We start from the raw sequence: 16,430 nt of genomic DNA on the forward strand, positions 1-16,430 counted from the left end.
AGGAGATATTTTACGTTTGCACAATAAATTGTTTATTTTTTAGAAGATCACAAACCTCTAAACATATGCACATCCTCTTATCCAAAAAGACATTGACAAAATATATGGGCGATGATAAGACATTTCTTACAAACATCTTCTAGACAATAATAATGATTAAACTATTTTATATATAATTAAGGATCCTTCACTTTTTCCTTTTATATTAATTTTGTACAAATTAAAACCATCTATTTTCTAAAACGATTGAATTACTTTGTAAATTTTTTTATAAAATTCTATATTAGATTGTATTTTTTGTTTGTTTCATGTGTTTAATATGAGGTTTTATGTGTAAAAGATTATGTAGAAATTATAATTGACATATATTATAAAGATTATAATAGTCATAAATTAATATAGTGTTTCTTTTTGTAATTATAAAATGTTTTTTTTTTAATTTAAATTCAATCATATCTTTATATTGAAGATGACAACATTTTGGTTGGTTACACAAATAAACATTATAATCGTTTGAACGCTTAATAGTTTTATAAGGAAGATGAGTTTGAGCGATAATTTTTTTTCTTAATACGAGCAACCAAATACGTTGTTTCGAAGTATATGAAATGAATAATTTTTGTTTTTTAAAAAAAAAATGTTGTTGTGGCTGTATACATTATATTTCAGTTGTAAATGTAGAATTATTTAAATTTCAATGTTTAAAAACTCTTTTAAGTATCATAAACGAGTTTATTTATGTTTCAACTTATTTTATCAACATGCAGAAATTAAAAAAAACATTTTTTTAGACGGCAAATGTTTGGTTCATTTTTTTTGTTGATGTCTGCAAATATGATCCCATTGCAAACCTTATATCACTTTAAAACAAGCTAAACTTATTAGGTTTTTACAAAAAAATTATTATATCTTATCATAAGATAATTAAACATTTTATTATTAACTAAATGATATACTTAAATTACATATAAAATTAAAATTAAAGGTTTTATATGAAAAAAATACACTTGATTTAATTTAATATTTGTGAAATAATAGACACAAATTGTAAAGATTACAATAGACACAAATTAATAGTGTTTCTTTTTTGTAATAATAAAATGTTGTTGTTGTTGTTTTTCATTTTCTTGTAGATTACAACATTTCATTGGTTATACAAAGAAACATTACAATTGTTTGAGCGCTTCATAATTTTATAAGGAAAAAGAGTCTAAACGATAATTTCTTTTCTTAATACGAGCAATCGAATTCGTTGTTTCGAAGTATATGTAATGCATAATTTTTTTTTTTAAAAAAATTGTTATTACGTCTGTATGCATTATATTTCAGTTGTAAAACTAGAATTATTCAAATTTCAATGTTTAAAAACTCTTTTAAGTTTTATAAACGAGTTTATTTATGTTTCAACTTTCTTTATTAACATGAAGAAAAAAAATATTTTTTTTTTACAGACTGCAAACGTTTGATCTATGTTTTTTTTCTATAGATGTCTGCAAATATGATCCACACTGCAGACCTTATATCATTTTAAAACAAGCCAAACTTATTAGTATTTACAAAAAAAATTATGATATCTTATCATAAGATAATTAAACATTTTAGTATTAACTAAATAATATACTTAAATTACATATAAAATTAAGATTATAGGTTTTACATGAAAAGAAATACACTTGATTTAATGTAATATCTGTGAAATAAAAAAAAGACTATTTAATGTGATATAATACGTACTAAACAATTAACTTTAAAACAGCAAGGACCACTCCCACATGTCATTCGCCCTTCTAAAAAGGTGCATCCCAACAATGTTTGGTCAAATTTCCTTCCCACACACACACACACGGCATGAGAATTATACAAAATCTGTAATAGTTGTGTGAGAGATATGACATAGTCTTGGTGGGGGTGGTGGTGACATTGATGACGAATCCGACATGGGAAAAAAACTTGCAGATGAGATGAAAAACAATGGAAACTTTTGTTCAAAGCTTTCTCTTTCTCTTTCTATTTCATGATTTTGTCATCTGCGTGTTTTTTGGAGTGTTTTGGTGTGTGTTAAGAATTGATTCCAACGGCCCCACCACATCAGACTTGCTAACTTTCCTCTTCTCAAATCCCAAAACCAAATTTCTCATCGCCAATTTCCCTCCCACCCACCCACTCACCATCACCGTGAAAAAGATCCATACTTCTTCTTCGTCATCTCCATCGCCACTGAAACTATATGGTTGCCATACCAAAACCCATTGTCTTCTCAATAAAATAAGTGAATTGGGTGTTTAATCGATCTGGGGTTCTCTCCTTTTGGTCGGTTTATGATACCCTTTTCTCAAAATTTCTTTTTTATTTTTATCCTTATTTTGTTTTCGTGATCTAACTTCAGTTTTATTTGGATATTTTCTTGAATGTAATTTGATTAGATGATGAGAGATTTGCAGAAAGATCCATCTGGGTGTTCTGTTTCCTGAGAAAATTGAGATTCCCACATTGTATTAAGATCCTATTTTGTGTTTTCTTATAGTGATTCATCCAGATCCTTGAGTATTTCTAAAAAAAACTTAATTTTTTTTCGGCATTCATATTTTGTGTTTGTGTGATTTAGTGTGTTTTTTTTAGTGTATCGTGAATTGATAGCCCCATCACATCAATGCAAAATCTAAGTGTCAACTGCGTCGTCGTCTTCTTCTTCGTAGCAACCGCCCCACTGCCCTTCTCTCACATTTCTACAGTCTTTAATGGCTGCCACAACTTTACACCTAATTTCACTCAATAAAATAAGTGGGTTAGTGTTTAATCCATTTGGGGTCTCTCTCTTTTTGATCAATCGAAGAAAACCCTTTTCTTATTTTTTTTCAATTTTTTCTTTTTTTTATATACTTAGCGTAAGCGTTGTTGAAGCATAAATTTTCGACTTTTTTTTTTGACGTTATCTCCAAGATAATCGATCAGATTCTGGGTTTTTTGTTTTTGAGAAATTTGCAATACACACATTGAATTAAGTTCTCTAACTCATCAAGATTTTGGTTACAATCCGGATGTTTGCTTTCTCCAACCCTTCAAATTTGCGGCTTTTCTGGAGTTGTGGATTTGACTTTTAGGGTTTTATAAATCTTAAAAGGCATGATTGCTTGTCTTACAAGGTGTTGATCATCACGTTCTTCAACTGGATTGCAAATCACACTTCTCAAATTGAAATTACGAAGTAAAATTGGGTGAAAAGAGAAAAAGGGAAAATACCTTTTTGATTCTTTATCAATACAAGAATTCAAATTCAAAGGGTTCTAAATTTCAGGTATCTTCTCATCGATGCATACTCATTAATCCTACTTTTTCATTTTTATCTTTTCGAACATTTATATTTTATATTTTCACAATGATCTAAAACCGGTCGATCTTGCAAGTATGATGGTTTGTTCGAAAAAGCCAAGTAAGATGGTTCCAAAAGTAATTCGCTATTTCATTGATTGGTTTATTATATTTATAGCATCCTGCTTTTAATTCCCCTTGTGACAACATTATAGTTTGTAAATTTTTCTCAATTATACCAATGCCATCCAAATACAAAGCAAAATTCACTAATCTGTTTTGGCCATTTTAAATTTTCACTATTTTTAGGCCGAGCATAGTGTTGATCTTTTTGTTAGTTTGTGTAAACTCTAGGATTTTTATAGTATTTTTGCAAATATGTTGGTTGTTTAGGACAAACATAAGAGAACGAGTCAATTGGATTGAGAGTGAGACTTATGTCCATGGTACGAAAATTGCAACTTTTTTGTCCCATCCAGAAAGGTGGGATAGTGACAAATGCCCTCCTCGTCCTTATCATCAGAAATATCCCTAGAAAGCATTTGTTGACAATAACATAACTAGCCGATTAAAGTTGGGGTTAACTTTGTAAATTTACACTTACCCGATTCTTTCTTATCAGGAAAAGAAAACACGGATTTTGTTTGATAAAATCATATATAATATAATGGCAAAGAGATCAAAACAACGTGGTGGTAGGCAAAAGAAAGACCAGTCAGGATGTATGTGGGGATTAATGAGTATGTTTGACTTTCGACATGGTCGGGCTACAAAAAGGCTTCTTTCAGATCGCAAAAGATACACACCGACTCCCACTGATACTACTCATGGTAAGAAGTTTGTTTCCATAGCATAAATGCAACAAATAGCTATGTACTTTCATGTATTTGTTTATTCTAGCATTGTATTTTCATTTTTGGTAAGACTTCTGCTTACATGGAAACTAAAACGAGATAAATGCAAGAAGATATAGTCACTTACTTTCATTTATTTTTTTTTATTATAGCATGTCCTACTTTCGGCGTTTCTATTGCAACCTTGTATTTTCATTTCATTTAATTTCTGATTAAGGCATTATACTTTATACCAATTATAGCATTGTACTTTTAGTTTTTTCTTATTTGGACATTGCACTTTGAATACTCTACTCAATTATAGGAATGAAAATTGCTATGTGTTGCATATAATGGGGTAGATTTTTTAAACTACAATTCTGTAATTGAAGTACGTTGCTGTTTCTTGCACTTAACCCAAACTAAAACTATTTGGTGTATGTTTTTCCCAACAAAAAGAAAAATATTTGGGTGACCTTTAATTTGATCCGTTATCTTTTTTTAAGCTAAAATCTTCTGATTTGTATCCATTTGATCTGTTGGAGATAAAACATAACTCAAATTGACCCTGTTGACTTGACATGTTATATAAGCAAATGTAAACTTATAATTTTCTTGTTTTTTTTTTTTTTTTTTTTTTTCAGATTCTCCATACCTTACACCTGAAGTGAGTTTGTCCACAAATTCTGAAGAGTTGCATCAAAGCATCGAGGTATAGACTGTTATAAATTTCCTTTCATGTTTTTTCATGAAATTTAAACCCTAAATCCTTTTTAGGTTATGATTGCTTATTTGACCATTGTTGTCAATACAATTTTTTAGAAACCTGGATTTGATCTCATGAGGACAAGAGTGAAGGAACTTATTAAAGAAGAGATGTTCATGGACCAAGATTCAAAGAAGCAAAATGACATCAACAAGTTAGAAAAGCACAAACCCAAGCATACAGAAAAAATATTAAAAGAATCTCATAATCAAGAAATCTCAATCACTCATCAAGTTTCCACTCAAAAAACCTCACAGTATCAAGATCTCGAAGCTCTCGTGAAAGAGATCTTGCTGATTTACCAAAAAAAGAACGAACAGAATGGCGATCCAGACACAGGGGCAAAACGGTCTTTTCCTATTGTCGAAGAAAAGCTTGTTGCGGCCATTGAGACATTGCTTAATGAAAACGGTGGCCACAAGAAGTTTCACCATTCGAGGGAGATGTTTCAGATGTTGAGTTCCAATAAAGAAATGTTATTCAAACTCATTCAAGATCAAAACTCCATTTTACTAAACGAAGACCAAAAGTCAAAGTCAAAGTCAAAGGTGATTTCGGGCCTGAAGTTTCCGGAGACCGAGCTAACTGATCGAGAAACGGAGGAGCCCGTGACCCATAAACACCGCAAGTTTTTCAGAAGAAGGAGCAAGTCCGTAGATAATATACCCATGAACGAAAAGGGTAAAATCGTCATTTTGAAGCCGGGTTCCCCAGAAAATCAAATAGGGAATGAAAATTCTTCACAGTTTTCTTTCATGGAGATTAAAAGACGACTTAAAAATGCGATGGGGAAGGAGCAAAGAACACCGGGGAAAACAGTTGATGGACATGGTGGATGGAGTTCTCCAAATAGAAATCATTTTTATACGGAAAGATTCACTAATTTTCATTCATGGAGGTCAAAAGACGATTTAGCCCATGGAAGGGTTTCGAAATTACGAGAATCCGAAATGAAAGATGAGGATATGAATCATCGGATATCTAATATTTATGTTGAGGCTAAGAAACATTTATCAGAGATGCTGACAAGTGGAGATGAAGATGCCGATTTGATGATGAGAAGCTTACCTAAAAGCCTTGGCAGGATTTTGTCTCTTCGAGAGTACAACTCTCTTTCTCCAGGTACAAGTCCTAGAGCACAAGATATTCGTTTGGTCAACAAAAGTCAACCTTCTACGGACAACAACAATCATGAAGAAAATATAACTTCTGAAGGTATTCCATTCCATGACGTGTTTGGTATTAATACTGAGAAAGAAAATTAATTAAGAGTAAATTACATTTTTGATCCTTGAGTATAGCTGATTTTTTTCAGTTTTGGTCCCAAGAAAACTCTTCCAATTTTGGTCGTTATTTGAGGTTTTCATAATGTTTTTGGTCCCAAGTAAAATGACTATTTTTGGGACCAAATGTGCGAAAATCAGCCATACTCATGGAACAAAAATGCGATTTACTCAAAATTTAAAAATCAATAAGTTTTCATCATTGAATTCCATTCCAATAATGCCAACCAAATGCCCTACAGATTACAATCTGTTGAGATTCCGTTCCTTTGGCAATTAGAAAGCATTTTGTGAATGAAACGCCCCTAAATCTTGTGTATTGAAAACTTATGCAGAGGGTCAAGTGATTGTAGCATTGGAATCTTGTGATAAAGAACACGAAGAAGACCAAACAGAAGGTGTAGATGTTTTGTGTGAATCGCACGGGTCTATAAATGGCATAGAGGACAACCACAATGCAGTGATTCCGGATTGTTCTAATGAAGAAAGCTCTTCAGACAGTTTAAAACAGGTGAGTGATGTCTGATAAATAATTTTTAATTTTTTTTTTTGAGATAATGATGTTACCCGTGAAATGGAAGGAAAAAGTAAATTAGGCCAAAGGAAAAGTAAATTAATGGGAAAATTCCCATTTCTTGTGCTTTCTCTATTGATTGTTCTTTCTGCATTAAGTCAAAAAAAAAAAAAAAAGCACACTCATTCATAGCTTACAGGATTATTGGACCAAAAAGTTTTCTCTTGCAATTTGTAACGTTTTTGGTCAAAAGTAATATGTGACTATATTATTGGACCAAAATTGTTGCAAAAATTTCAAATATAGACCAAATTTGCAAGAGAATTTTTTGTTACCAAATTTGCAAAAATCAGCTATATTAATGAACCAAAAATGTAATTTACTCTTTTATATTCCCATTAAAATGATGTCCGGCTGAGTAAGAGCTGTATGTGTGCAATCACACTAACTTCAATTCACAGAATCTAAATCAGAACACAAAATAACATAAAGATTGAAACATTCTTTTTGTTGATTTCCAGGATTTACACGATGATAACGACTCATCATCTTGTGGACCACATATAATAGAGCCTACGGTAGCCAACAAGACAGAAGAACACGAGATTACTCCCTCTGATAAAGCCGGGAAACCGAGTCCTATTTCCGTTCTCGACCCGTTATTCTCAGATGACGACGTCAGCCCCGCAAGAACCGTTTCTCGACCCGGTAACCCCTTTGAAATTTTCAATTAGTTAAATGTCTAAAATACCCTTTTTCCTAAACTAACGCTATTTTTTCTTGAAAAATTTCAGTCGAACCTGCGATTCAACCACTGCGTATCCAATTTGATGATGGACCTGTTTCCCGTTCTGAAGATCAACAAATACGAATCACAAATTCTGAGGATAGTGAGGAATCTGCGTTTGAATACATTGAAGCTGTGCTCCTTTCATCTGACCTAAACTGGACTGATTTTGAAAAAAGGTGGCTTTCGGGTACACAGATCCTCGATCCATCTATATTCGAGGAAGTGGAAACGTTTTCGGGTCGGGCCCAATATGATCAACGACTTCTATTTGATTCGACCAATGAAGTTCTTGAAGAGGTATGCGATCATTTTATTCCCGAATCATTGTTCATCAAAAAGGCCGTTTGGCCCGTTCCTAAAGGAATGGATCTAATAAACGAGGTTTGGAGAAGAATCGAATCACGTCTTTGTAAGGTTTACCCTCGAGATTTAGACAAGCTTGTGAGAAACGAATTGGGAACATCAAAAATGTGGTTGGATTTGGACAATTTTCGATCCGAGTCTCGGGAAATAGTTGTCAAGATCGAAGAATCAATCTTTGAAGAAACAATGGATGATACCCTTTTGAGTTTATTTGACAGAACGAATGATGGTTTATCTTGTTCATGAAAAGACCCTGATTTTGGGATTGGAAGATGGTGTTCTTGTTTTCTTGATTAGAGAGGATTTTAGGGTTTGGTTAATGTGTGTTTCAATGTTGTGTGTTTCTGTTATTTTTTTTTTTCACATAGTTACAAAGATACATGAACATGGAGGTTAGTTTGTAACTACATATATAATCATATAAATAGGTGGTGGTTTGTAGTATTTTGTATTCGATAACAATCATATATTACAAATAAATTCATTTATGATAAGTTGTTTTACATTATAAAGATCAGTGGGTATATATTGTTATATTGTTTTTTTTTTTTTTTTTTTTTTTTTTTTTTTTTTAAATTTAAAAATAACATAACACATTTTAACAACACCCACTTGGTTTATAAGCCCTTTTTTAGATAGGACAAGACAAAACATGAAATGGTGATTTTTCTTCTAATGTTTATGCCATTGTTTTTTTGTGTGTGTTGTTGTAATGTGAGTGGCATGACATGCTGTTTTTTCTTGTAAGGTGATTGACATGAGAATTTCGTATTCACCGTTATGAAAAGGTGTTTTAGGATATATAAAAATGTTAGAAGACTATTATTCTACATCGAAACCAAAAAAAGATCACTGTAGTCTTTTAGAAAACAAACAATATGTAAAAACTAATATTAATATATGGACATGATAAATGTGACAAGACAAAAGACAAAAGACGAAAAAAAAAAAACTCTAAGATTACTCGATTTGAATCCTATGACTTTAGATTGTTCTTTTAGGGGATAATGATTTGAAAGGGTAACGAACTTTCGATTTTTGTCACATTTAGTCACTAAACTTTTTTTCGTTATCTATTTGCCATTGAACTATTGCAACTGTTCACATTTTACCCTTATGACCGGTTGTTACCGGTCATAAGGGTAAAATGTGAACAGTTTCAATAGTTTAGTGGCAAATAAATAATGAAAAAAAGTTTAGTGACTAAATGTGAACAAAATCGAAAGTTCGTTTCCCTTTAAAAAGTTCAATGACTAAATGTGAACAAACTTCCTGTTGTATTATGTTTTAGCAAAATTATTTATTTTTGTTTAATTATAGCAACATTTGTTGATAAAGAAATCTATGAAATAAAAAAACAAAATGTAACATCCGGATTTCCAGGTATCATCATTTAAGTATTTTTTTTTTTGAGTTAAGAAGAGAGACTCGACGAGTTGATGCCTCAACTCGTCGAGTAAGGTCGCGACTGATGACTCGGATTAATGAATGGACTCGACGAGTCGGTGAGGCAACTCGACGAGTCCACGTTGTTGGTAGAAACCCTAAATCTTTGGGCTCGAGCCATATTTAAAGGCACTTATGGCCTTCAATTGCGACTACCTTTCCCATAAATGAGAACCCTAGCGAGCTTAAGTGTGTAGAGTGAAAGGAAGAGCTATCTTGAGCTTTTTGGTGTTATAGATCTGGACCCTTCTAGGTTCAGAGAGCTGAGAATATGAAGCTTTAGTAGAGTAAACCTTGGGGTTCAAAGTTAGGAAGCATTTATGGTATATATAGTTACTTTCATCTTATTCATAGATATGAAGTATTTTATATAAATTACGTGCTATGTGTGCACATTATTTGAATACTTGTTGTCTATGTTGGATGAACGATTTTATACATGTTTTAAAAGATTTAAACGGTATATTTATTTTATATCTACAAATATGTTGCGGATGAAACATGGGTAGATGAAATAGTCGGTGTGTGATGAAATAAAATGATGAGAGATATGTGATGATAGAAAGGTGATGATAATTAGGTAAATAGATGATGATGAATATGTGATGTAGGATGAAAGGAGATACCATAACCTTAACCAACAATGTGGCGATGTAGTCATCTACCAGAGTATAGATGGCGACCACGGACTATTCTAGACAACCCAGTGGAAACACTAGCAGACTCATAACCTGTAGGTGATGAATTACGAGTTCAGACGATGTTGTAACTACGTATTCATGTGATGATACTCTAACCCCTTACTATGAATTACGAGTTCAGACGATGTTGTAATTACATATTCATGGGATGTCACAAATTTCGCATGCCAAACCAATGGTCATAATTCACATCAGTGAGAATGGTTCATTTTTTTGTAAAACCAAAATCAGATTGAAAATTTTGATTTTTTATTTTGGAAAATGTCAAACTATTGGTTTTTTATTTCGGTTTTGGTTTTTTGTTTTTTTTAAATATATTTTCAGGGTTTTGTTTTTGTTTTGTTTTTTATTTTTTTTATTCATAGATTTCTTCATCAACAAATGTTGCTACAATTTAACAAAAATAAATAATTTGCTAAAACATAATACAAAAGGAGGTTTGTTCACATTTATTCATTGAATTTTTTAGAGGGAAACGAACTTTCGATTTTGTACATATTTAGTCACTAAACTTTTTTTCGTTATTTATTTGCCATTGAACTATTGAAACTGTTCATATTTTACCCTGCCGGTCATAAGGGTAAAATGTGAACATTTTCAATAGTTCAATGGCAAATAGATAACGAAAAAAAGTTTAGTGACTAAATGTAACAAAAGTCGAAAATTCATTACTTTTTCAAATCATTATCCGTTGTTTTAGTGGTTGCCCATGTATGTTTGTACTTTAATTCTAAATAAATGCTTGCTTGACTTTACGTAATTACACCCACCGAAAGGTATTAACTTCATCTTCGAACGTTTGGCTTGTTATTTGCATGGATCACGATAATTTCTTATAAATAATTTTATTCCTATTAAACATGTGTAATTTTTTTTTTTTTAAAGTCACATGAAGCTAGTCAATCAACATGTAATAACACAATCACAAAATTTAAAAAAAAAAAAAAAAAAAGATAAAAAAAAAAAAACTCCAGTGTTACTTTCCACCGACTTCTCCTAAATTATGTTATGTAACAAAACATTATATTCATCAAACAAATATCACGAATTCACGGTGTATATATAATATATACATGAATTTATAAAAGCACTTTTTGAGAACTTTTTTTTTCATAAATAGAAAAAGGGCGTAAAGTTATTTTTTGGCCCATGTTATAAGGTTATGCGCTTATGGCTATTAAGCTTCTAAGCTTCTTCATTTTTTATGTAGGGTTACGACCACGCGTAATTGAAAATTTTCTCTTCGGGTTTTCTTAAATCATCCGATACAATTGTTTAGCTTTTACTTTCATAGAAGGCCATATATGCATGCTACACACATTGTATTAGTTTTAAAAAGGTTAAATATGAAACTAGGCTGTTAGCTTATTATTTTATATTCAACCTAAAAGAATGATGTTATAAATTGTCGGAAGGTGAACGCATGTCGCTATAAACTGTAAAATAACTAAAGCTAAAAGTATGTTGCAATGAATGGTAGAAAAATAAAGTATGTTACAATAAACCATAAAAGGTCAACCATTATAGAAAACAATTAAATTGGAAATACTATTGAAAAGTAAAAACTTGTTTGATTAATTTGTTTATTTTTTATCAAATCTATTCTAAGATGTTATATAAGAAGTTAATCTACCAATTACCAAACCTAGCTTTTTTTTTAGTAAATTATCTATTAATTCTCCCTAGTTAAATGATCTTGTAGCATATGCAACAAATGGTGTCTACGAATTTGAATTTGATCAATTTAGTTGGCAAAAACGTTCTACCCATTACTGTTAACTCCAGTCAAACCACTTTTACATCTACTTTCTAACTTTTCAAGTGTCATTTACATGAAGAAAAAAAAAGAGCACAAAAAGAGGCAAACGAAAGATTGAAGTTGTCTTCAAAACAAGGCCTTATGATTCTTGGTTTCTCATGGATTTATCTTCAAATAAAACATCTTCAGTCCAAGCAACAATGTTGAATGCCAAACCTTCCAATACCCTTGAGTAGCTTTCCAATATAGCTTGTCCCACATCCTACACAAATATATATATAACATCAAATCAACTATGAGGGTTAAAAATGTTACATTTTGAAAACAAAGGGGCGTTTTGTTTGTCAAATGTTTTTTGATCGGATAAATCCATCAAAGGAATTGGATTCCCCAATAAATGATGAAATCCATCAAATATACAATTTGAAGAATTCCGTCCATCGCCAGCCAACCAAACACGCTCCGGAATAGAATCTCGAATTCCAATTCCGTAGAATCCACAAGTAATTTAATTAAGTCAACTTACCTTGTTATATTGGATCTTGCTTGTATCCAATGTTGTTTGCGAGAGTTCGGGGTACCGTTGTTTCAAGCTAAACAACAAACTATCGGCTCGATCCGCTAAAATCACATTCTTATCGCTCCGTTCTACTTCCGCCACGTGTTGTTTAACCATCTCCCATGATGATTTTGAATAACTTGCACACGCTTTACGCCTCCATGTATACATAGACGCCTCGACTCGATCCGCCAACTCAAGCGCTTCATGTTCCGAGCTTATGTTAAGACAATCAAGAAGGTATTCCGGTGAAAACTTGCCCCCGGATGTCATATATCGGTATATCGTATCTCCTACACTTGTTCTTCCACACTGAAAAAGTTAAAAGATGTAAATCAGGTACACAGATGACCCACATAAAAATTCCAATCCATATTGGAATTGGAAACCCTGGTTTACCTTGGGAAGGGAAGTGATATATGTATGTGGGATTTCCATTTCGGCGAGAATGCTACTATTGATGGCCATTGCGGCCTTGTGGATTTGATTGGCGGCATCACGTTTTTGTCTTAAATGTTTTCTGGCGGTGTCGGAGAGACCTTCGGGGCCCACACAAGGAACCGGCAACCACCATTTTTCGTCTTTTCTCTGAGGCTGAGGAATCCTCCGGAATGATCCCGTTCGGGAGTTATTTGACATGCTTCCTTGTTCCACATACCAAAACTCTGTTTCTTTGAAACTTTCCAATATTTCCTATATTACAAGAAACAAGAGAATTGACACTTGATTCTGGAAAAAATAAACCTATTCAACAGAGGAAAATAGATGTTGTGGTCTTACTAAGAGTAGCGCATCAAGTTTCTTTAATGCTGGAAGGTTTATATAAATATCTGACCTTGGCCGACTAGACATCACCTGAAAAGTTATTCCAATATTAACCCCAGGTGTATAATTTTATAGCAACCACTTATAAAAAAACTCATCTGAAACGTAATAAAAACAACAACACTTTTTTTTTAATGGGTACCTCCATGGCTTTTCCGTTCTGTAAACTATGTGATGACGGAATGAACTCTACAATGTAATCACAAACAGAAAGTAAGCAGTTCATCTCCCTTTTCCACATCATCTTTTTCTCAGGATGCAAAGGTTCCAGCTTTTGGTGTTGACCAAACATAGAAGCTGAAAACATCAAAACAATAGATCACAAAAACAATCATATGATAATAACACATGGAATTTCATCATACAAGGGCATTTATGTCTTTTGCATACCATAAAGATTTGTGATGGCATTAGACACGGTAACTGCGGTTGAAACTCCTTTACCACTTCCAGACATGTCTTCTCCCAACAAAAGCTTTGAAAATCTCTCTTTCATCATTTCGAGCTCTGTTCCAAGAAAGATTTTGTATAAAAAAAACTGTACAGATTATTAAATTGAAATGCAATAAAAATTAAAAACTCTCACCTAAATCCATAGGTTCACGACTCTCGGGTTTATCTTCTGTTTCAAATTTATGGTTGGGTTTCATTAGACCAAATCTTGAGAGGGCTGGCCTGTAAGGGGATCTTCCAGTGGTGGCCGGCCAGCTGACCGGAGACTGTGTCTCCGATGAGCAGCTGTTATTGTCGTCTGTTAATTGCTCGGAGAAAGCTGAAGTCTCTGAGTTAGTTCTGTAGTAAGCAAAAGAATTGCCACTGAGTGTTGAATTGACTGTAGGTGATTCATCGTGATCATGATCATGATCATCTGCTCCTTGATCCAATGAAGAAATTGTTGATGACTCAAATCCCAAATCAGAGGTCTCTTCAAAATCGTCTAATTTCTCCATTGTTAATGGTCTCTGGCTCTAGAAACTTTGGATTAGTGGTAGAAATTCAGTCCTGCATTTATACGAACAGTTGGCGTGCATTAAAAAGGATAACGGAAAGAAATACCGGGAAAATACTTGAATTGCAAGAATCTTCGTAAAGGAAAAGCAAAAAACAAAAAGAAATCTCGAAACGTCATTGTTACCTGCCCTTATATAGTTGTTATATACAAGTAATTCGCTAGCAAAAAGCGTATATTTCAAAAAAACTAAACCCAACGGTTAGATCATTCAAATACCAACACCAACATAAAAAGGAGATTACGAATCTTTACAGAGAGTTATTACCTTTGTTCGAATTCGAAACAGTTCCCTCTTTAACCGCAACAACAGCAAATAATAAACAATCTTGATTTCCTTTTTCTCTTTCTTCAATTTTTGGTCACCCTTTCCCTTTTTCTCGAAAAAGGAACTGCAGAGGCGTGCTGCTCGCTAACCCAGTAGAAATTGCAGGCGTCTGATCCTTAATGCGACCATTTCTGAACGAACCCCAGTTGGTAAATGATCTTTGAAATTTAAATGGTGGAAAGATGATGATGAACGATTATCTGTAGTCTTGAATCTTATGAAGGACAATGATTGATTGACCTTGTTGCATGAGTTGGTACAGCAGGAGAAGGTTCTATAAAACTAAAGAGGTGGTGTCGTTATGTAAATAATAAAGGGATGTCCTTTTTACAGAGATGAAGTTGACGAATCCTGACCCAAATTAAATTTCCATTAATAACAAAGATACCATATGGAAACCATATCATTACTTTAGACAAGGTTCAGGTTCATATTTCTTGAAATTTGGAGTGATCAACATGTGTTTTTATTTATTTTATTAAATATTATATGAAAAAACTTTAAAAAAAATAATATATTATTTTTAATATATGAAAATTTATTATATTATTTTGTTAATTAAAAATATTTTATATTTTGATTGGGTCTAAAATAATGTTTTGTAATTGATAAATTCTTGAAAAGATGATTATGTTTTTGTTTTATACAATAAAATCATTTTGTGTTCTCATTTTGTTCAATAAAAAATGGAAAAAATCTAGTGAAATGTTTCTGAACAAAAAAAAAAATACATAGAATAAAGAGAAAGATAAAAGTTTTACTGTATAAAATCAAAATATAAAATAATTTTATTGTACAAAATAATATTTTTCATGGATTAGAGGATAATATATTGAGTTTTATAAAGCCATATAAGTAGGCTACTCCGTTTTTATGAGTTTGCCCGTTAAAAACAATCGATTTAAATAAGAAAATGACATTTGAGTGTAATAAAGTGTTTTCCTTGTATTCATTAGGTCCCTTATTTTATTTATTTATTTATTTATTTATTATTATTTTTTTTAATTATACCATTGAACTTAGTATTCCTGCTCACCAAACCATCGCGACCGGTTATCACCTGTTTTACCGGTTACCACTTTTAATTAGAGATGACATGTCATATTACATGGACTTAGAGCACATTTAATACACGTTTCTCTTTCACCCCCTTTCTCCTTACAGTTAGGGTTCGGTAAATTGAAGAAAACAATTGAATCGAAGAATACGGTTACAAAATTGAAGAGAACTGGTGAATGCAAGTGTTATAGTGAATAAGATGGCCTCGGATTCCAAACGACATAAGTATTTAACAGTTTATATACATTATAATGGTTTATTCGCACCAAAACCATTAGTGTACTTGAACGATGTTGTTGTTTCAATCTGTGATGTTGATTTTGGTGCAATGGATCTCAAAGAGTTTAAGTTGTTCATTGCAAAGTTGATTGAAGGCAGTTGCGATAATGTATATTATTGCACTATAAATGAACCATTGGCAGAGGGTCTTAGGAGAATTGGGAATGATGCTGACTACTTTGAGTTTACTGAACGTATTATAGTGATGAAACCGATCTAAGAATGAATGTGTATATATACCACGAAAATGAACCTATACTTGATTGGGCTGATATGGAAGTAGTAGAAGATGATGAAGGGCATTACTCTGAGGAAGACTCGGATCATGATAATGATTCACAACTTTCTGATGTTATTCCATATGAGCATGAAGCAGATGATTACATTCCTTGTCTTGACAAGACTATTGGTGATGAATTCTTACACCGGGTGTCACGTATGTGTAAGGATATAAATGATGAGGCTGAAACTGATGAGGTTGAAACCAAGATTGGGGATGACAAACCAGTGTACCCTGTCCATAATGAGAACCAGAAATGGGACAAAATGGTGTCAATTCTAGGTATGAGATTCTCTAACCCGATGGAATTGAAAAATTGTTTGGCTA

The 16,430-nt window shown here is 32.5% G+C and overlaps 2 protein-coding genes across 3 annotated transcripts; one reads left to right on the plus strand and one right to left on the minus strand.

The window, feature by feature from the left end:
- Nucleotides 1–1,833: 1,833 nt before the first annotated feature.
- On the plus strand, nucleotides 1,834–8,370 carry LOC145004088 (uncharacterized). 2 transcript variants are annotated; one of them, XM_078962988.1, is made up of 8 exons: nucleotides 1,834–2,310; nucleotides 2,424–3,295; nucleotides 3,932–4,139; nucleotides 4,787–4,854; nucleotides 4,965–6,123; nucleotides 6,527–6,702; nucleotides 7,227–7,413; nucleotides 7,500–8,370. In XM_078962988.1, exons 3-8 carry the CDS (start codon nucleotides 3,977–3,979, stop codon nucleotides 8,102–8,104), a joined length of 2,358 nt encoding a protein of 785 aa, XP_078819114.1. In that variant the 5' UTR covers nucleotides 1,834–2,310; nucleotides 2,424–3,295; nucleotides 3,932–3,976; the 3' UTR covers nucleotides 8,105–8,370. The 2 variants fall into 2 exon arrangements, with proteins under 2 accessions (XP_078819114.1, XP_078819113.1); XM_078962987.1 differs by having other exon boundaries at nucleotides 1,834–3,295.
- A 3,355-nt stretch (nucleotides 8,371–11,725) lies between these two features.
- On the minus strand, nucleotides 11,726–14,806 carry LOC145005768 (rop guanine nucleotide exchange factor 3-like). Its single transcript, XM_078964876.1, has 8 exons — nucleotides 14,426–14,806; nucleotides 13,735–14,150; nucleotides 13,539–13,655; nucleotides 13,291–13,445; nucleotides 13,104–13,178; nucleotides 12,723–13,016; nucleotides 12,291–12,635; nucleotides 11,726–12,026 (listed from the first exon to the last, which is right to left on the minus strand). The coding sequence occupies exons 2-8, from the start codon at nucleotides 14,096–14,098 to the stop codon at nucleotides 11,904–11,906; spliced, it is 1,473 nt and encodes a 490-aa protein (XP_078821002.1). The 5' UTR covers nucleotides 14,099–14,150; nucleotides 14,426–14,806; the 3' UTR covers nucleotides 11,726–11,903.
- Between the last annotated feature and the right edge of the window lie 1,624 nt (nucleotides 14,807–16,430).

Source organism: Lactuca saligna, chromosome 7 (assembly GCF_052625555.1).
Source record: "Lactuca saligna cultivar CGN05327 chromosome 7, ASM5262555v1, whole genome shotgun sequence".
NCBI classification, from domain to species: Eukaryota; Viridiplantae; Streptophyta; class Magnoliopsida; order Asterales; family Asteraceae; genus Lactuca; species Lactuca saligna.